General features: G+C 40.0%; 1 protein-coding gene across 1 annotated transcript in view; it reads right to left on the reverse strand.

The window, feature by feature from the left end:
• LOC147163038 (pleckstrin homology domain-containing family G member 3-like) overlaps positions 1-21,470 on the reverse strand; it is a 30,034-nt gene that overhangs the window by 5,980 nt on the left and 2,584 nt on the right. The window contains exons 2-15 of the mRNA XM_086095429.1: positions 18,049-18,116; positions 7,970-8,496; positions 5,185-5,285; positions 3,956-4,025; positions 3,823-3,869; positions 3,593-3,743; positions 3,367-3,498; positions 3,098-3,280; positions 2,653-2,745; positions 1,438-1,524; positions 1,333-1,363; positions 1,137-1,238; positions 978-1,010; positions 258-268 (exon numbers count right to left, since the gene is read on the reverse strand). Of these exons, the coding sequence (XP_085951555.1) occupies positions 258-268; positions 978-1,010; positions 1,137-1,238; positions 1,333-1,363; positions 1,438-1,524; positions 2,653-2,745; positions 3,098-3,280; positions 3,367-3,498; positions 3,593-3,743; positions 3,823-3,869; positions 3,956-4,025; positions 5,185-5,285; positions 7,970-8,496; positions 18,049-18,097 (1,617 nt within the window). The 5' untranslated portion in view covers positions 18,098-18,116. The remainder of the gene's footprint in view (positions 1-257; positions 269-977; positions 1,011-1,136; positions 1,239-1,332; positions 1,364-1,437; positions 1,525-2,652; positions 2,746-3,097; positions 3,281-3,366; positions 3,499-3,592; positions 3,744-3,822; positions 3,870-3,955; positions 4,026-5,184; positions 5,286-7,969; positions 8,497-18,048; positions 18,117-21,470) is intronic.

A 21,470-nucleotide genomic window follows, 5' to 3' on the forward strand; every position in this document is an offset into this window, starting at 1 on the left:
ATGTAATCGTTTGACAGCTCTAATATGTTAGTAATGTGACCTTTAGACCTGTCATTTCGACCTTGAAAGCGACCTTAAAAAATTCATCAGATGAAAACTCTCACATAATCTCTAAAATATATAAAAGTGTCAGAGATGTATTTCTTTGGTTTAGCAGCAATAAAGAGTTGTTCTTATAGTCAAAAACAAGCTATTTTGACATTAAGATAAGACCACGATTGAGAATACATGCACCAGTCTACATCTCCAACACTTACCTTCATAACATCTGTAAGAAAAGCAGAGAGAAAACATAGAAACAGATATTAACAAATGATGTCCCGGTTCAATATTTCATGCGCAAACAAGCAGAGTATCACATGCATCTTGCGCAATTAGTCGGGACTCAAGCAGGGAGTGTGCCGACCAGTGGTTAGTCTGACCCAGACTCACGGGAGGCCTTATGATTAGATAAATGTCAATTAGCGACATCATTCTCTCGTACTGAACGTGATACAATTATCCAGGATGTGATGAGCAACTCCCTCACCGAGATGGGAAGGCTGACATGAAAATTGCATCTCGATTACGCCGGAGTGCAAAAAAAAACGGATACAGTCAACTGGCAGCAATAGACTAAACCCTGGGACAAGAATACCGAGCTTTTCTCTTTCATAATGGACAACTATGACAAATGTGAGCGGAACCGAGGGCAGGGCTGAATTTGCCAGTTGAAAAGCGCTTGTGGAGGACACAGCCTATAGTTAACTTCATTATGGGTGAGGGCCAGTGGAGTGGGAGTGTGTCTTTTGATCTGGTTAGCAGCCATCTTTGAGTGTGAACAAAGCAGATGTGCAATGAGAATTTGAAAATTGAAAAGCTCTTATGACACCAACCGTCAGGTTGGTTTGAGGGCTTTCTGGGCCAGTAGATAAGATGTGCATCTCCATAACAAAGCTACTTTTAATACATTTGATTTGATAAAACAATATACTGACCTTTTGCACTTTTTATGATTTGTTTAGCAGGTTCTAAAAGAAATGGGGGGAAAAAAGACAATGCCCTTATGAAACACTGCTTATTTATATGTACAACATTGATGCAGATGGGGTTGTGTGCAGCGTGATGGGTACAAAATAGGATCTGCAGTATTTCACCTGACCGCCTCCTCCCATTCCATCCTGCAAGATGAAAGTCATCCGAATGGTAGGAATCTGCTCTCTCCACCCTCTCTGGGCTACAGTGGTACCTCCTCACACCTAAATAGGAATTTTGATTTTACCTCACAATTACGAATAGATACAGAATGTAAACAACCAAACCCAAAAAATAACAAACACTTATCATACTCACAATTTGAATTGTCGACGATAGCTTCTTTTGCCTAAAATGAGCGGGATTAGAGTGTTGTGTTTAGAAAGCGATACAATTATACAGTGAATGGACATTGTTGTGTACCTTTGGCGGAACAATGGCGTTGTGGTTCTCGAGAATGAGCCTCTTGATGTGATGGAACCAGAGACGCTTCTCTTCTACAGATTTAGCCTACAACAACAAGCCCTTTTTATTGAAGCTACGGATGACGTGTGCTGGCATGACAACACAAAACACAATGGAGCCCGCCAGCAGCATCTTAAAGTAATGTTTATTACCGTGATCGTTCTTCAAAATAAAGTAGATCAAGGAAGTAAACACACAGTCTGTTTTTATGGAAGTAAAAAAAAAATATGATTCTGTGATACGAAATAATAGTGTGAAAATGAAACAATATAGTACAATTACAGTGAAAAAGAAACATCTCTCTTAGGTGGAGACGAGAATGTTCTTTGTCGGAGACCTTTTTTTTTTTTTTGCTTATTTTGGCATCAGAGCAGGGTTATGCAAGTTTCGGATTTTTCATTGTAGTTAGTTTTTATTCCGTGTTGCTTTAAAAAAAAGTTTTAATTCGTTTTTTGTTTTTTTGCGGTTTTGTTCGTTTTTATTATTTTTATTTTTCGAAAATGCTTCATTGGAGTTAAGTTTGTATTAGTTTTTTTTTATTTATAAATACAGAGTATTTGGCAAATGCAAGATTGAAAAATAAGGTCACTAAGCATCGTGTAATAAAGTTAACTAAAATTCCAAACTACAGTTAGGCCTTCCTAACTAAATAATATTTACAAAATGAATCCTAAAGGCATGTACCGGTATGTATTGACTGTATTATATTAAATTAATACAAAAACGAAGGGTATTTTCATATGATTATTTACTTTTAATTTGTTTAATAAATTGAAATTGTTCCATTTTAGTTATAGTTATTTTGTTAGTCAGTATAATAATCTTGGGTAAGTATCACCCTCTGCACACAAAAGTGCTCCAAATCTGTCAGACTGTGAGGGCACCTCCTGTGTTCATTTCCCCTCCCAGGTTTTGCAATTGGATTTAGGTCTGGACTCTGCTCATTTGCACATACGTTTTCAGGCCTTGCCATGCCAAAACTCCTTTTCTGCCGTCTCAACAAAGCCTGAAATTTTTTCAAAAATCGTAGGCCAAAATGGAATCTTTTTTGAAATCCCAATTGTAAGGCCAGGGCGGTGTTCACTTTCTATTGATACTGTAAACATGACATACTCAAATTGACCACATACCATTTGTCGAGGGACAATTGAGGACGTGCTACTGTTCATTTACCTGCACTGTATGGGGCTGTTTGGGATGCTTGAAGTGGATAACACTGAAAAGCAGAGGGTCCTTTGCACTGTCAAGTAGCATCAAGGTGGAACACTAAAATCACAGTAAGCGTACTGTAAGATTATGCAAGAAGAAAGGCCCAGTTAACTTCATAATTGAACCTGCTCTCATGGGAATTAAGTATGACTTGACTATGTATGAAAAGTAAACGTTTTGAATATTTCCTAGCATTGAAACTTTGGAATTACATTAAATATACAAGTTTTAAACTTGTGAAACGTGTTGCACTGCATTGTTGTCGTGCACGGCGCTTACAGGGAACAAAATCCACTTTGAACATCATATAATGTTCAAACCTGCAATTTTGTTCATTATTCTGTAATTTAAAGAAGCCTTATAAAGGCATTATCAATTACAATTAATACTACTAAAAAAAGAAACATACTGAGATATGCGTCTTGTAGACATAATGCTCTCCTCTTCTTTTGGTGATGAGCAGCATCTTTTCAAACAGGAAGAGTGTGCGACTGTTCTTTGCCCGGAGGACATGAAAGGTGCCCTCCAGCGCCAGCTCGCCGTAAGTGGTCAGGTCAGGACCCTTCCAGTTGATCAAAAGGGATTGGATCTCCTGCACGTAGATGTCAAAAACTGCAAGGTCGGCATTCTTCTCACGCGCTACTGTGTTTGTGTTTGTGCGCCATAATCGTAGCAAACCTGCACTCTGACGGCATGCTCGTGTTTCCTCTTCATGTCGTTGATGTACCAGGCCACCCCTGTCATGGTGTCTATGGCCTCCTGGACTACCTCATACCCCTCCTCGTCTGGGCCGAAGTGCTTTGCAATTTCCTTTTATTGACAACAAAAAAGAAAGAAAAAAGGGACAATGTGGAAAGGCATTTCCAAGTAGGAGAAGCAAAACAACCGCCAAGACGGTCTTTACCTGAAGCAGCAGGTGATATTTTAGAATCCTCTGTACTGGCTTGAGAAGGAAAGAACCCAAAGGGAGAGAACGCTTCAGAGCAGCTTGACGATCCTTGAAGAACTTTGCCAAGGTTTTACTCCTCATGCAGTCAGTCAGTGCTGCGACGGAACTAGAGGATTGTGGAAAAGATGTTTGTCAACGTGATCATATCGCCGGGAATCCTAAAGCAATACGTTTGCAGCTCTTACTTTGGATAGTTGGTGCAATATTGGGTGTAGATTTCAAAATATTCACTCTGGGGAACCAAAGAGCAACAATCCCATGACACATGTATCCTGTCTGTTTCCTGAAAAACATTGTGAGGAGGATAACAACACTCACCTTATCTACAAAGCATTGGGCGACGGCCACAGGGTGGTTGTCGCACATGTCCAACGACTGCAACAACTCACTGAAAGAGATGCAACAGAGCATAACATGAAGAAGGCTTTAACATAAATGTATTATTGAAGAGGGATACTGGACATGAGTGCTTATTGACAATAATGTTATGTTATGCCCTTTCTTGCCACTAGTGGGCAGTGCACACTGTAATATAGAAGCCTCATTGCTGTGGAGCTGAGCCTTCAAGCCAGGATGATTTGAAACCTTAGAAACTCAGCATCCCAACACTTTTCTCTCTGTTATATGAAATTGTAGCCTGGGAAACATACAGTATGCTTAACAAATTGATTTGATCACACATGAAGTGCTTTGGAGACTTTCAATCATTTTGAAGAGGAATAAAGAATTTCACTTTTTTTAGTACAAAGTTGAACTGTGCTTCTCTGAGAAGTGAGAAATTAAATCGAGCATAACAATCACTTAAGATTTTTTTTTTCTGTTCAGGAATGTAAGTAAACGAGTATAATTTCTATGCTGTATGACAATGCAAGCGGAACTGTCCAAGTCCAATATACTGTAGTGGACATTCAATCTTTGTTACGAGCGAGTGAATATCAGATTCTCAACGCAACATCATTGTGTCATCATTTTTTTTTTTTATGACTCAAGCAGAAAGAAAGCTTGTAATTATTTGCAAATATTACTTCAATTGAGTGCTCTGACTGTGGAAGTGGAATTTCCTTTTGTAAAGGAAAAATGGTCAAACTATACCAAACAAAAATCAATCTATTCCTTGAATAGGTACCCATAAATGGGCTTAAATGTCAAAATGCTACACTTTTCAGGATTCTGTGGAATTACCAGAGTAGCGCCTCACTATGAGAGGAATGTTAATGTGTGTTTTGGCAAGCAGAAGGGTCAGCAATGGCCACCTGCTGACGTAAATTGTGTTTTGTGTCTTTCGTGCCCTCTTGGAGACACTGGGTAAAATATCAGCACTTGGCAAAAATTATTTTTAATCATCATATTAGTCACACACTTGGTTTTCAAACTAAAAATAATACATAGAAGCACACATGCTATAAGAAAGAGCAAATTATCAAGGGGAAATCAATGATTTCAGCTCATTTGTTTTTCTCGTCATTGGTCCTTATCGTGAGTTCAAAGTAAAATCATGTGAAATCAGAATAATGCTCATCGGTGTGATTACAGAGGCGAGAACATACCTGTTGAATTCATAAATATCCTCAATGTTTCCAAAGAGAGCACACACTTGCTCCGGGCGTATGGGAAGGTTGCTCGTATCGATAATGTGAGCCAAGTAGTCCTGGAAAACAAGTGGTGGAGATGGGCTCACATCACAAATGCTGATCCTTTCGCACTTGCATATTTATACCAATAGGGGGAGCAAGCACGTGCATGCTTTACCTAGCCTACTTTAAAGAAAAATATTGATTGATTTGAAATCATATAAATATTATTACAATTTGATGTATTTATTTAAGTTTAGCTGTAATGGAAAATTCCCTTGTTAGTGATGTGATCCTACAAAATGATTCGCTCCACTTATTTATAGGCCGCCATGATTGACATAGACTATAAACATCCACTGCTTTATCCCCCCCTACCCGGTTTACTTCATTCCAGGTCAGATAACAACATCTCAAATTCACAGGAGATAAAATTGACTTTACTCCGCCATGCTCTGTTACACACTCGCGTGTCATACAAACAAGTAGCAGAGAATGTGGACAAGAGACAAACGTACAGAAGTAGAGACTAGGTAAGAGTACACCAGCAATTTGCCTCTCACACCCAAAAAGACATACACAGTAAGTACATCTAGTGCAGTCCACATCTGACTTGTGAAAGAACTGCACCGCATTGTCGATGCAGATTCCTGCACAATGAGAGCGCCACACACACGCACACGTGACCTTTAGCAAAGTGTGGGAGCTAGGGAGGCTCAGTCTTTGCACTTCTACAAGCTGTTAATCGAAAATACTTTTTTTTGCAACTTCAGCCTTCAGCCCTCGTCACTTTTGAAGGGATCCTCACGCGCTTGTTGCTTATGACGACTTGTGAGTGAGCTAAAGCCAGGTGTTGGGGCGCGTAATTGGCTGTGTGAGACCATCTGGGTCACACAGCTGTTCTCTCCACTCCCACTGAATGGACAGTTGAGAATGAGAGGCATGTGAGCGAGTGACAAAACAATACCGAAAAAGAACGGACGGACATAGTTTCGACAGCTGTCACTGGGTTATGTGTCATATCGAGAAGAGTGCTTTGATGAGGTCAGCACAAGTTTCTCACTTCTTTGCTTCATTTGAGCTCCAGTGTGATAAAACAACTCATGGATCAATGCGATCAAGGCTGCGCTGTAACTTCAACAGGGCAGTGGTAGCGGATACATCTGTACAAGAATATGTTCTCACATCGCAGCCTGTGGAAAACCCCGCTGCTCTTTTGCATCGTGGGACTGTTTGCGTTGGCTGGAAAGCGGGGCCTTGTATGACTCTACAGCTGTAGCCAGACCAAGCATGGCAACTGAAATACTGGGAGCTCATGGTTTGAAGTGTGTAGACTCAGACGCCAGTGTGGCGCGAGACAAGGTGAGGAAAGGTGATGCTTTACAGCCAGCCGGTTTGAGAAATGCCTCACATGTTAAACACATTACCATTAGTAGCAGGGGCTTGTCTGACAGCTAAGTGCTCCTGTTTCTATGCTACATGCATGATTGAGGCCCTAAAGAGGTTTCTATGTCAGCCAGTTGTTTCCAGACTACAAAGTAGGGCTGGGCAATAAATCAAATTAATTCGATTAATCGTTATTTTGAAAATCAAATCGGATTAAAAGAGATCAACCAGGGCCATGTTGAAAAAAAAGCTAATTTACTCACAATTCTAAATAGATTTGTGAATAATGAGGAAACTTAGCTATATTCTAATGCTAATTGCTGCAAAATGTAAGCAGAAAGAAATATACATTTTTTTCCCTGATGAAAGAAGAGACCGTAATATTTATTTTGTTTTTATAGCAATTGTACACAATATTCTGTGGGCCTTGCAAAATCAGTCAAAACCCAGTAAAACAGCTGGGAGTGAAGGGGATTGCTTCTGTGAAAATGGCTGGGAGTGAATGACTTATAAATATCCATCCATCCATTTACCAAACTATCATTCACTCACAGCCATTTTCAATTAAGCAATCCCCTTCGTTCCCATCTGTTTTACTGAATTTTGACAGATTTTGCAAGGCCCACAGAATATTGATGATCTATTGCTATAAAAAACATTGAACCTTCCAAAAGAAAGAAGTCTCTCCTTTCATCACGAAAAAAAGGATATTTCTATCTGTTTCCGTTTTGCAGCAATTAACATTCGAATATAGCTAAGTTTCATCATTCTGATCTGATCAAATCTGCTTAGAACTGTGGGTAAATGCTTGTTTTCAACATGGCCCTGGTTGATCTAGTATACTCTGCTGCCACCTGCTGGCCGTTTTTGTAATAACTACTAATTCTTTAACCGTTCAAAACCTTCTGTATGCTCTAGCATAAAAAAAAACAACAACATATAAATACAGCTTTGAGACACTTAAAACATTTAAAATAGAACATATTTATACGTTTTTGGGAGCAAATGAGTTTAAATCGAAACAAACAAAGTAAAATTATTAAAATTATTAAAATTAAATTATTTTTGGGCCATTTCGCCCAGCCCTACGACAAAAAGTGTTAAGAGATGGATGAATTGTTGCGCGGTAAAATCCTATTTTGATACGCCACATCTCTGTGATGACCTCGTTTCGAAAGCAACGCTTGGGCCATGAAAGACCTGTATATATCCAGCAAATATGAGAACACTCACTGCAATGTAAATAAATAAACACACTAGTGTATGGAGAACACCTTGTAGACGTCAAGTCATAACTCCACAATCTTCCAAATAAAACATTCTCCCATGCGGAATTAAGAGGATTCCTTGTACAGTAAAGACAATATTGACTCACCTCTACAATGCTGCGCAGATCTTTGACATACATGCGCTCCGTTTCGATGATCTCCATGACTACTCTGTCCACGTGTGTCAGCTTTGGGTTGGGCGCCATCGTTTCCGAGACAACAGGCGAAACGGCGATGTGAAGGATCTGTGGACTCTGCCTGTTGGAGGAGGCGTTGTTGTTATTCCACTGGTTGCCGATTCGGTGCGGCTTCCATAGTCCGCGGGAGTGTGCGAGGCCGGGGCTCTGGTCCCTTGTCTGCTCGGCAGTGCTGTCGGCCGGGCTCAGCTCCAAGTCGATGTCCTCCTCGCTGGGTATGGGTGGTGTGCAGGAGGAAGGAAGGGTCACGGTGCTCCCGAATAGGCTGCGGCTGTCACGGGATGATCCGGAAGACAAGGTGGACACGAGACTTACTGGACGTTCGCCTTCTCCATCCAATGGCTCTGCACATAGTTGGTTGTAACAGTCTGGTTCTAAATATGTGCTTGTTGGTTCATGTTCTCCAGCGGAGAGGGGCGAGGGTAACTGAGGATATTCTATACAGATGAGAGGAATACACAAAAAAAGGGTACATGTCATAAGTCACCCGCGAAATCTGATAAAAACCCATTATCCTTTAGGAATCTTTTTTGTGTGCCTTTTTTGGGAAAACATTTCAAACTTTGTTCAATGTCCCAAAAGATGTAGGCAGTATTTGTGAAATGTTCCAGGAAAAAAAGCACACAAAACTTAAGATGTCAAACCACCATCATGCATGACGTTGCGGAGCATCTCTTAATTTAAATTTGTCACGGGTTGGAACATCAGACACCGCTAATTTTAGAATAAGGGCTTTGAATATAAAAGGTGGAAAAAAATTAAGAAAGAGAGATCAGCATAACAAAAAACAACAATTAACTTGACCTTACATTTAATATTTGTTTTTCTTGCTATCACGTTGGTGAACAGTGTGGAATTGATTGAAGCGCAATTCAAAGCTTTGAAAACAGATGCTCCAATTCTCAACGTCAAAATTGAAATATAGGCTAAAACAGATGCTCCAATTCTCAAGGTCAAAATTGAAATATAGGCTATTTAACTCTATTATGACACTTAACAGTGTCCATTATTTCCTACAGGATTTGTCACCCCTAAAACTAGATTAGTAGTAAGTTAATCAGCAAATAGTGCTTTCATTTATATGTGTGAATTTGCACGTGTATGTCAGGACAAATTGTAGTTATCTGGGGCAAAAAGTTCAATGGTCTGGTTTCAGAATGCGGCGACATAAACACCAGAATATACAACGGTAATTTATTTGCACTCAAATCATTAATGACATGGCACAATAACAAAAATTACATTTTTTAGGAAAGCACTCTGCCATTTCTCATTCCCCTGACTGCTCAACCAAACCTTGGCCCAACTCTAGAAAAACAGAATGAAATAAACATGATGAGAGGAAAGGGACCAAGAAGTTTGTTGATATACCCTTTTAGCCTGCATTTCAATTCTAAAGAAATACTATACATATTCAGTTTCACATTGTCCCTGGCCAGATGAGGATTTTTCCACACAGAAGATCCAAAATATACCAAGTCATAGAATGTGGGACAGAGTGGTACTCAGTTGCCACTGTACAGAGAGCTCAATTTCCTGAGGTATTTGTTAGTTTTAAAAGGGGTCAAACACATTTCATGCTAAATAACAGAAGTGAGTCTCTGTCTACGTATTTGGACTTCAGACTAATAAACTGGACTGAATAAAGCTACAACTGTAAAGTGAAATGGTTCAGGTCAAGTCTATTGCCAAGTGGGGACGGCGAGAATAATTTGGCGTTGATAGCTCACAGATGTCGCTCGTGTTGTCAGCTTGAAACCCACTCGCTTACATCAGTGTTGACAAGTTAAGCATAAATATTCATCATGAGCTCTGCATCATGGAAAGTCATGAAAACGTAACCATTAAGCCCAAGAGAAAATGTGGAACTCTTCGCCAGCATATCCACTTGACTCGACTGATAATAACAACCTTGTATTGTTCTTCTTGGAATAAAGCAAGCTGCACAAGCCAGAAATTTCACATGAGAGCAGAGAAAAGCTGTCAAAGAAGTTTGACAACTGAATGACGGCCTTTCCAGTTTATTCGCATGCATGCACATCTGGCACCCTCCTACTTTCCACGACTCAGTCCTGAGCTGAAAAGAGGCTTGCGCGCCCTGTTACTCTGTCTACTCGCTCCGCTATCCACAAAACAGGGGGTGGGCAGGCTAGTGGGAGATGACCGCTGTTTATGCTCCGTGACAAACTACAGGGTTGATGGTGCAAAAGACGGGAGGAGAGCACCGAGCTATTACATACCAGCGTGAATGAGCCATCTGCTTCCTTTTGCCAAGCCCCTCTTATGAGCTGCGCCATGACTGGCCTGCGAAACTCACTTCCTCTTTCCTTCTCACCTCCCACCCAAATATTCCTTCATAATAACTCTGCTGTGGTGCGAGCAAGGTAGAAGCAAAAAAAAAAAAAAAACGGCGCAACAAAAAAAAAAAACGGCGCAAAAAGCACTACAAGCAAAAATAAAGTTTCGTTTCAACGCTCATATTTAAGACTGGATTGCTGAATTTTGAAATGGTAGAGCGACCCAAGTCTCTTCAACATCTGCAAACAATTGCAGCTAATCTCTGCAGGATGTGTAGACATATAGACAAGGCCAGACCCATTACGGTGTCACTCCTGTCATGTGTACAACCAAAACTGCTATTATAATAATCTTAAATTAAAGTTTAAACGAAGCCACGACGACACCCGTTGGTTTGTGGATTTCCGTTTGTGCGCATTAAGGCTTTTATGTGTTTGGAGTGAAACAAAACCATGTCTGGAAATCATTTTAGTCTTCTGGTCATTGGATAAACATTCTTCGTAAGAAAGAGACGTAAATAGTGTAATTAAAAAGGTATATCTGCTCACATCCATTTACACCTACAGAACGTGCCATTGTAAGACACGCATGCCAATGATGCTTTGTCAATAACACACTAACAAAAACACACAAAATAATGCACGTGATCACACAGTGATGTGCACATACTACTTTACACCCATCTATTTTCCGCACAGCTATTATTATCTAAATACAATGCGCTCAAACAGTGTTTCTAAACTGCAATTCACTTTTCAGTTCATCTCACAATTTGCTCTCGGAAGTGCAAACTTTTTTGAAATGTTTATACCGTTAGATCACATGACACTACATATACACTTTTTATCCGGAACCCAGCTTTTTCCAGGTATACAACCTTATTTGCTTTAGCAGCGCATCAATACAGTGGTTATCTCTCCAATATAAACATTAACCAAGTCAAGACTACAGAGACGGTATAGTATTTGGACTACATTCAAAATAGCCCTTCATGAAGTTACTCTTGCTGTATTGAATTTCATCAACTGTTCATCTGTGCTTGGAGCTGAAAGTCTTAAATCAAAAGTTACAAAGCTAAATTAATGCAACAAGCACGACTTTCTTCCTTTTTGGTTGCTCGCTTTAACACGGTTCCCAAATGTAGTTAAGCAGCAATATCATTGTTTTGGCTTGTTGTGAATGATGATTAAAAATGAGGTAGTGCCACACGCACACACACCGGTGAATCCTTCAGTCTGGTCCCAAGCTGAAAACAGACGGGACAGTTACTCACTTAAGGAGCTTGATGACTACATCAGTCTACAGCTCGTAATGTAAAGTCTAGGCTAGTCTCTACTATCAGAAAAGTCGTTTCACAAGCTCTGATGTCACAGTGGTGATTCCGGAGAACAGATTACTGAAAGCAACGCTCCAGAGCACCTAGCAATTAACTTTTCTAAAAGACGCAGTCACTGGAATGATAGAAATGATTCACCCCAGGGGGACATTAGAAAATAAGGTGTGTGAATCTCAGAATGCTTACCTCACTGTAGAAACCTCAAGACAAGAGTCATGAACGTTCCAACCATAATGTCTTTGAAATGATCTGGGATGCATCAGGACAAATATGGATTGCAACACTCCCTTAGGAAACGATAAGGCACAGCATGCAACTACGACGTTTCGCATAGGTTGCAAAATCTTGTGAGGATATGACTCAGTTTATGAGCAGGTCATGCAATGCAAACAAGCGTCAGTGTGGGCCACAATGCAAATTCTGACACAGGCAACAAACGTTACCAGCTTATTTACCTGGCATCTGCCTATCATAGCATAGGAGAGTAAACTGTATTCAGTGTTCCGTAGTACAATAAGGAACTACATAAGAGGTGATAATGCGAGTCGTGAATAATGCAGGCTCCAAAGGGTACATTGGAAGCATTGACAGTAGACGATGCTAATTACAAATTCAAAATCTCTTTTACACTGCATGACATCACGGACGGCAGTGATGAGAAGAATCAAAGCAAAAAAAACAACAACGTATGGCTTAGTGAGAATGAAGAGCTATTTGCCAACAATGACTGATATGAATCAAAAACTCTGAATTACTGATTAAGTCTTTCCACTACTATCCCACTTGATACTTTTGTTTTCTAATAAAATTGGGCTCTTATCCGATCCAAAACGCTGAATGCAAATCCTTCTCTCTCCTGAGCGTACAGGAATGCACAATCCTGCCATCAACACACTGCGGGGGAGCTGAACAACTACTCCAGAGTTTTCCAGCGAATGGCATGTCTGTCATTTGCGTCTGTGTGGAGCATTTTTCTCAAAGCGTGGGAGTCTTTCGCTTGCTGACAGTAACACGCCACACAACCACTCCTGCTTGATTAATACTGACTCATGTTCCAATAGGTGAGTAAAGGTGTATCACATCTTGTTGCACCTTGTATTTGTCATCACATTTTATAGGACATTATGTCTAAAGCAGAATGATGAGCTGTGATATGAAAATGCTTTTATTTTCATTTTTGATGTAGGGTTAACTGGTTTCACATCAGCTTCTTGACTTGATATACAGTACAAGTATACGGAGTGACAAGTTGGGTCAGTGCACAAATTGAACTCATATGTCAAGGTCCCACAAAGTTTTGAGAGTTCTGAGAATAAACACAACATAAAGCTAAATTGCCATTGTTGATAAATACATAATTTTTTCATTTTTCATTCTACCAGGCTGAAACTATAAGACTACATGCTAACCCCATACGTGTTGAAATGAAGAAATCCCTACTATGCTAATCTAGATCCATTTATTTGCCAGTTGGATTCCAATGAGGTAGGTTTATTTTCTTACCATATCAATAGTGCCCTACACCAGATTGTCTGAGTGACTACCGGTGGTCCACACAGAGTTGGATTGTGAGAATATTGAGCTCTTAAAAAAAAAAGAAGAAGAAAAAGAAAAAAGAAGAAGAAAAAGAAAAAAGAAAAAAAAAAGTTAGATTGTGTTCTCACTTGATCAAACGGCCTTCAAACAAGAGAGAAAACAAACAATAGTGTCGGACTAAACTGGATTAAAAATGATTATTCTATCTGGTTCCTTGATGCATTCTTGGCCCTTTCAAATCTTGTTTCCTGAGACAGCTCTGTCTTAACTCAAGCTTTCTACTTGACTTGCCTTCTCTTTTTTTTTTTTTTTTTACCTCATTGCCACACACACACACACACACAAGTAACATCAGTTTAAAAAAATATTGTCAACCCATCTGTTTCTGGCCTTGTAAGGGATGATTATTAGTACCAACAGAATCTTACCTGTGGCATGAACGAATGTAAAAATGTGGAAATTACTACTTCCTTTAAGGCTGGTATCAACTCTTAAGTTCACTCACATAACAAGGAAACATTTATCTTATTTAACGACAATCACTAAATTGCTAACATGTCTTTCTAATCACCGGGCACAGCACTTGACATGGTCACCCTTTACTGGATCCAAACTTTATCATCTATCGCAATACAAGACCTTGCTAGCCTCCAGGTTTCCCCTCTTCATGCTCTCACACCCCACAAAAGATTGGGGAAAAGCTCCTTCCCACCCTAGTAATGTGAATGGCTACCCAACATGAGGGCAAGGGCTGCAAGCACCGGGTGCGTTCTAGGATAAGACCCTGAGGTCATCACACACCATTATCAAACAGCAGGAGCCAAAATGCCAGGATTTACACAAGACCCAGATTAGTTTAATATACCAGAACGAAGGGAGGATTGACGTCACTTCTTGTGTGTTGTGCTCCAAATATACAGCTAAGGTTAAGGTTTTCTCATAACTCTATTCTACCAGCATTTGCCCCACAAGAAGATTTCAATGTTAATAATTAGCCCAAAGGCGAGTAAATAAATGGCAGTGGACATGCACGCATGCGTGCGCCCACACACACAAATTGAACCTGCATTCCACACCGACACTCAAGGTCAAAATGTTGGGCTGGGAACCTTTTGGGGGAATTTTGGTGTTTTACAAGTAAAATGATCTGCACTCCGTTAAAATATCCAGACATTATTGTTAACTTAAAGAATGTATTTTGATAAAAGATGGATAGATTGGCAAAACCGGGAAATGATATGACCTCAATCCATTTTCTTAAGAAGTTCACAGATAAAATTCAGGAATTTTGATGAAGGGCAGCCCATTTGTCAGTCTTGCAGGCACAAATTGTCAGGAAAAGCTCACACTTAATCCTGTAAACCTCCCGTGTGCTCGGCCCCAGCTCTGAAAGGATCCAGCCGTGCCAAGTGACCTCAGTGTATAGGCATGTGATGATCCACTTCGGAAACCCCTTCATCGACATCTCACCCCCCACGGACAAGAATGCTTCAGGCATTCGCGTACTCAGCCAGCCCTCAATCACTCGCGTTTCCCTACACATCTGGGCTTGATGCGCGAGTCCACTGTAAACGTTACCACCAATTTGACGAACTACAACCACACTGCTGTCAAGTTAGCGCTTCTATAGAGTCTGCATGGGTTGGTAGCAGGACAGCTGTGCTAAGTGTGGAGGAAGAGATTCATTTACTTTACACTAAGCCGTTAATCATGTGCAGGGTTGTAAAAGGTGTGACGCAGTTTATTCAGCGGTTTAGGCATCTGTATAACTGACTACACTTCACAGAAGGCCAATGAGGAATTTAACAGCAGTGACCCAGATCTTTTATCAGTACAATGCTGACCTCCGATAAGGCAGAACAATAATGCCAGGTAGTAGGAAATTCTTCCCTCCTTGCTTCCTCGAGACAAAATGAGCAGAAAACAGTCAAACATTTGGAACACATTGGAGACGTTTGTAAACTATGTACGTAGGAGGTAATCAAGTCGTGAAATAAATCATAAGAGGCAAATTCCCCATTTTTCAAAAACAATTGACTTGCCATTGCAGGTTTCATTAAGTTTTGAACAAATAACTCCACTTAAAGGGATACTTGACTCATTGAACCATTTTCAGCAGTATTTTGTCCAGAATTTATTTGATAATTGCATTATTTTTCATGTACAAATAACACCTTTAAAATCAAATGTTTCCACTTGCTGTCGACTGAAGATGACATCACCTGTGTTGAGGAAATATAAAGACCAATCATGGCTCACCTGTTTTCTGGGTTTGTTCACCAAACTGAGCCATGATTGGCCTGTTTCCTCAGCACAGGTGATGCCATCTTCAGTGGCAATTTTTTTTTATGTTCATGAAAAATAATAAGGTTATCACATTAAATACAGACAAAATATCTCCTTACTGTTGAAAATGGCTCAATGAGTCAAGTATCCCTTTAAATGTCTACATGCATAAGCTTACAACATCAACTGACTGAAAAGTGCTCTGGAGGAAGCCGAGGAAGACATTGTTTTTATTGAGTTTCTGCGGAGAGCGCGTGACTAATGTGGGTAATCTAGGGGAAGACTTTTAAAGTAGGAATGCTATTGTGGGGCGCAATAAAATGATTTACAATGAAATAAAAGCTATTGAGGAGAGTTAGAGAGCCTGAGACAATACAGTGAGGCTGTGGCAGCAGGTATGTTACGCAATAACTCTTCTGATTGAATATTTGCAACCACTTCAAAACTGAGTTGAGTGTAACTTCATAACATTATATAGCATTTTACCTACCGGTAAGGTCGTGTGTGCTTTAACACCATAATTAGCAATTAAGCAGTTAAAGATTTCCTGTCCAGGAGCTCCATAAAAAAAATTTAAAAAAATTTGCTGCCATCATCTATCTTCGTCCACATCCCGACAGCCACTGGGCTGGAAAAGCTGCAAAGAATGGAGATGATCCGCCCGTCCCCCAGAAGCCCTTTAAATCTGTACATTCTGCACACACAGCTACATTCCTGCCAGGGGGTAAGTAGATCGGTGGGAGTCCTTATCTTTGAGAGAGCTGCCGCAGGTCTGCCGATGCCTGTTTGAGCGTCAACCATCAAACTGACAACTGAGATGTACGTCAACTTTTTAACACCGTCGGATATGATCGGTAGGATACTCCCCCATGGTGTGCCAAGTTGCACTCAGGTGGAAAGTCTGAGAGGGCTTTTATGTTCCTGTCATCTAGCTGCTCTGGAAAAATAATCTATTGAGGCAACAAATGCTTAAATCGGATAGCAGGGAACATCCGTCGCTTGAAGAACGAAAATATTGATATGCCTTTAAGCTGCATTCCTGGTGAAAACTCACAAAGAATTTTGCAAGAAAAAAAAATGGACATCAACACACCTCGCTCAGTTCATAAACCTTTGACCTTGGGGGCAACTACGTTTGGACGACCACCGCGATGTTTACCTTGACCACACTCCAATTCTGGTTTCGCCGTGTGCATTCCTTGTGTCCAATCATCCACATCCAATCAGAAAATCACACAAATGATTAGAATGACTCGTTTCTCCATCCGTTACTAAACATCCACCCATATCCATCAATAACAAGGAAGTTAAGTCACCATAACATTTCTCCCAACTGGGTCAAGGTAAATGTAAACAGGCTGCAAAAACGCGTGTTCGCATGTACAGTTCGATCAATGCCTGGTGTGGACTTTGGAAGAAAAACGAGCACTAATGTGGATGACACACATTTCTTCCAGCCAAAACGTCTCTTTGGCCCAAAGCTGAAACCAAGGAAAAAAGGGAACCATTGACACATTTGTAATCTTCAGCCAAAGAGGAAACCCAGAGTGGAGAGCAGGCGTGGGGAGGGACAGAGCAGGCAAACAGATACAAAGAGGCCCTGTGTCCAAGCCGCGGCTCTGCGAGTCAAGATAATGAACACTAAAATAATATGTAATTTGAGTTCCCCCTTTTTTTCCCGTGCACGCAAAGTCATCACCGCTGGCGATGGACAAACGGTCTTAGCGGTCTGTGACTTTTGACACGTTCTGGTTTGATGTGTGCGAGGTTGCAGCTGTGTGGTGGAGGTTGGCAGAGCTCCACAGACACACAACGCCGCTCTGAGCCAAACAGGAGTGTAGGAGGACTGCTCAACGCCATTACTTGCAGGATTTCTCCCCTACGCAAAAGGGGGGCCCAGACTGACTAAAGCGCTCACAATACTGTAAAAGTGTATGAACAGATTAACTCATTCACTGCCATTGACGGCTATAGATGTCAAAAAGTAATTTGAACTATTTCTATTAGTTTAACATTTGTTTCCACTTCTGTTAACAATAGTATGAAAACCTAGAAAAAAAATATTGTACATTTAAAACAGATATAACATTTGTGATTAGTTGTGAGATAACTAGTCAAGTCATGTGATTAATTACGGAAAAAAAATAATCGCCTGACGCCCCTAATTTTTTATAATCTTTTCTTCATCTTTAAAAAAAAAGAAGTTATTTTATTTTTTTAAAGAATATTTTTCTTTTTTCTTTTTTTAAAGAAAAGTTTATTAAAAATTAGGGGCATCTGGCGATTAATTTTTTTAATCATAATTAATCGCATGACTTCACTAGTTAACTAACGATTAATCACAAATTTGATATCTGTTCTACATGTACAATATTTTTCCCCCTAGGTTTTCATACTCTTGTTAACAAAAGTGGAAAAAAACGTTAAACTAATAGAAATAGTTCAAATGAATTTTTGACGTATACAGCCGTCAATGGCAGTGAATGAGTTAAGAGGGCATGACTCATAAAAAGTCAAACTGCTTTGGGCTTACCTTCCCCCATTGGGCCCTGGTGAAGAACAGAATGGGACCCCTCTGGCATGGCACTCAGGCCTTTGGAGCTGAAAAGGAAAACACAAGAGTCAAAAAAGACCAAATACACGCAATGTCTAGTGAAAACTTAAAACATACTGTAAATCAGAGAAATGGTGATCCTTCCTGGTATGTTCACATCCTACAGCAAGTTTAGGTTTGAAGATAAGCAAGTCTCGTTTTGTTTCATTTTTAATCCGACATCAGCAGCCTGCTAAAGTGAGGCCAAGGGGTTATTGGACCTTACTGGAAGTAAAAAAAGGAAATTCCTGTCATTCCCCTCCTCACCGCTCTGGGCTTGCTCGTGCCAACCACTTTGTAATGTATAGTGCAGCCTGGGTAGATGTACGCAGGGTGGAGACTGTGATATGAGCCCGTGCTAATCAGGAGAGAAAGGGAAGTGAAGAGAGTTAGTCGAACTGGCTTTCGAGCATAATGACCCAAGCAGAACCATTTGAACCAGTTAGGATTGAGCCAAAAATATGAATAAAGCAACATTACCATTATATTGTGTGCATAAAAATTCTGCCTTTACAATAACAGTAAGTTTTGATGTGTCAACAAACCTCAATATTTTTAAATGCTGATACATTCATTCACTACCTGTTTGATAAAGACTTCTCAAAAAACAAATGTGCTCATATTACCTTTGATCACGGTTGTTCCCGATGATAATTTTTTTTTTTTTTTAAACTCAAGTCCACGTTAAGTCAGCGTTCACTTTACTTTATGTACATAATTAATTTTTCTTTCATTTAAGACTTTACTGAGATCAAAGCTACAAAGCTCTGGTGTCATGCATTTTTCCAGTCCCTCATGCTAAGATGAGGTGTGTCCCTTCACAACAAATCCGCAGCCAGATCCTCTCCGGTTTCTTGCCGTAAATTAACATGGATCACTGTGCATGAGAACGTGTTCATTTGTGATTCCTAGTGAGCCTGCGGCCTTTACACCATTACATTCTTTGGTCCAGCAAGACCAGAGGAGCAGAAATTATTCGGGGATTAGGATTGCATTGTTCCATTTGCTTTCGCTGGCCACTGTGCCGATCTGACAGCCTAGCCAGCCGAGGCTAAAATGAGCCCATTGCCAGGAGGAGTGCCAATTAAGATGTGCAGGAATGCAAAGAGAAATGTCACAGAGCTCTGTGCTCAACAAAACGGCTTCTTTACCAAAAAAAAAAAAAAAAAAAAGAAACACACAAAAAATTGCCACCTGGATTGCTGTCAATTTGAGTTTGTTTGTTTTTTCTAAATTCCTATGACCTAACACAAATGCTAATAATCATCACAACAATATTCATAGTGAAGACCCACCTTTATCATGGATCTAATGGGACAAATGTGATGGTAAATGATCCCAGCCATTGCTGATGTCAATACAACACTGCGCTGCCTGAATGACATTCTTTACAAATGAGGCCTATCTATATAGCCTTTGCTCCAACTTCGGCCAATTGAGTTTGAAGTAGTGTGTCTTTTGCTCAAGTGGGCTTCATGTTTTGGGTGTAAGGCTTTTGAACTTGTCTTACCCAAGTAATGAAATCCTAATAATCCCACCTACAATGACCTCCGGATTCACCCCCACTTGCCCATGTTCGGACAAAAACTATACAGTATTGATCTTTCCATAAGCGGGAGAGGGGTGCGGGGGTGTTCTGAAATATAAAATGTACCGTCTGTTTAAAAAAAAAAAAAGTTTTCCCATCATACATGATCAAAGAGCGATAAAAGTCTTGGAGAAATGCAGTCTGTTCAAAATATCAGTGTAGAGTATCCCACATACAGACACAATTTAAACAATGCCAACTCATTAGATTACACTAAAGTTTGCTGACACATCACAATTCCATATTCCTTTTCCTCGGGAGGAGACGTGGCCAAATGTATAATCACAAGAAAAACATGTCATACAGTCCAGTATTCATGTTGAGCACCTGTGCTTGAACTAGCTGCCATTTTGCCTAAATGGAGAGTGTTTGGTTCCCACAGCTGATGGATGCATTACCCGCAGCAAGGGAGTCAGCAATTTTCTCCCTAATAGGAGACAGATGCAAGTGAAGCCATTCCAAAGGTTATTAAACAAAAGAGCACCACTGGATCACTTCTTCCTTGTTCCTCTAACTGCCAGGCTTTACGCAATCCATAGCTCGGATGCCTTTCTTGAAAGCATAACAAACACGCGCAGGTAAACATGTACAGTGGAACAGTGAGCCAAGACCTAACAAAAATAAATAAAAGGCTGTGGGGAGGAAGGGTGTTGGCAGTTGGGGCCAATGGGCATCTAGAGCATTTTTTACTTTTTGATGGGCCATCTGGAAGGTGGGTGAAATGAAACCAGTTAGCGGGTCTACTAGGGGTGGGAATCTTTTAATCTCACGATTCGATTCCGATTTTTGGGTGCGCGATTCGATTCAGAATCGATTAAGAACGATTTTTTTTTATTTGAAATGATTTGATTGACAATGATTTTTGCTTAAATTTATAGATGTTCAAGGAATTGTAATAATCTACTCAGTCTGACTCGCTAATGCTAATTAGTGCTCTACTTGCGGCACTTTTATCACTCAAAAGAACGACTCCACGCTGCAAAACAACTTTTATTGGAATAACTTGATTTGCATTTATCTGTCCACTTCAGTGGGGGTTAAGGGGGAAAAAAAAGGGGGGGGGGGGTCAAACAGCAAACCTACCTTTAACCCAAGCTATAAAATTGTTTTATATTTACTGCTTAACAAGGATTTAGTTCATAGTAGGCCTGGGCGATATGGCCAAAAAATGAAATCTCGATTTTTACAGACATTCAGGACGATTACGATTTTAATCAACTTTAATCTAATAAACCCAACAAACATCTATCTAAAGGTTTAATTTCTTCAAAAATAATTCCTGTGCAAAATGTTCAGACAACAATAATGTATACGGTTTCTAAATTAGTTTTTAACAAAAACTTAACATTCATAATTGTTTCTTAAATGCCACAATTAAGTAGTTGGTAGCGATCGTCTTGTAAAGCACCCATCCAGCATTCTGCCAAAATTACAACTTACAAAAACATTTTAATGTAACACAACATAAGAACAACAGTTTTTAATAATCCAAAAGACACAATTGGATTTCAGGATTTAGCAAATTTTCAACGATTTGATTTTTAAAATAACAACGTATTGAATTAATTCGATTTATTGCCCAACCCTAGTTCACAGTCATCAAAGCAAAGTCATTAAGAACGGATCTTCTTCTTCGGTCCCTGCAACTGAGCCCCGAGGGAACACTCTTATGTGCAAGCAGGCACTTGTGATGATTGTTTTAAGCAACAATTGACTGTCCACATTGACGTTTGGTCATGCAGAACAAGCTGATGGGAGAAAAAGCTAAAAATAC

This window comes from Leptonotus elevatus, chromosome 14 (genome assembly GCF_054856555.1).
Source record: "Leptonotus elevatus isolate MCC_2025b chromosome 14, RoL_Lele_1.0, whole genome shotgun sequence".
NCBI lineage: Eukaryota > Metazoa > Chordata > Actinopteri > Syngnathiformes > Syngnathidae > Leptonotus > Leptonotus elevatus.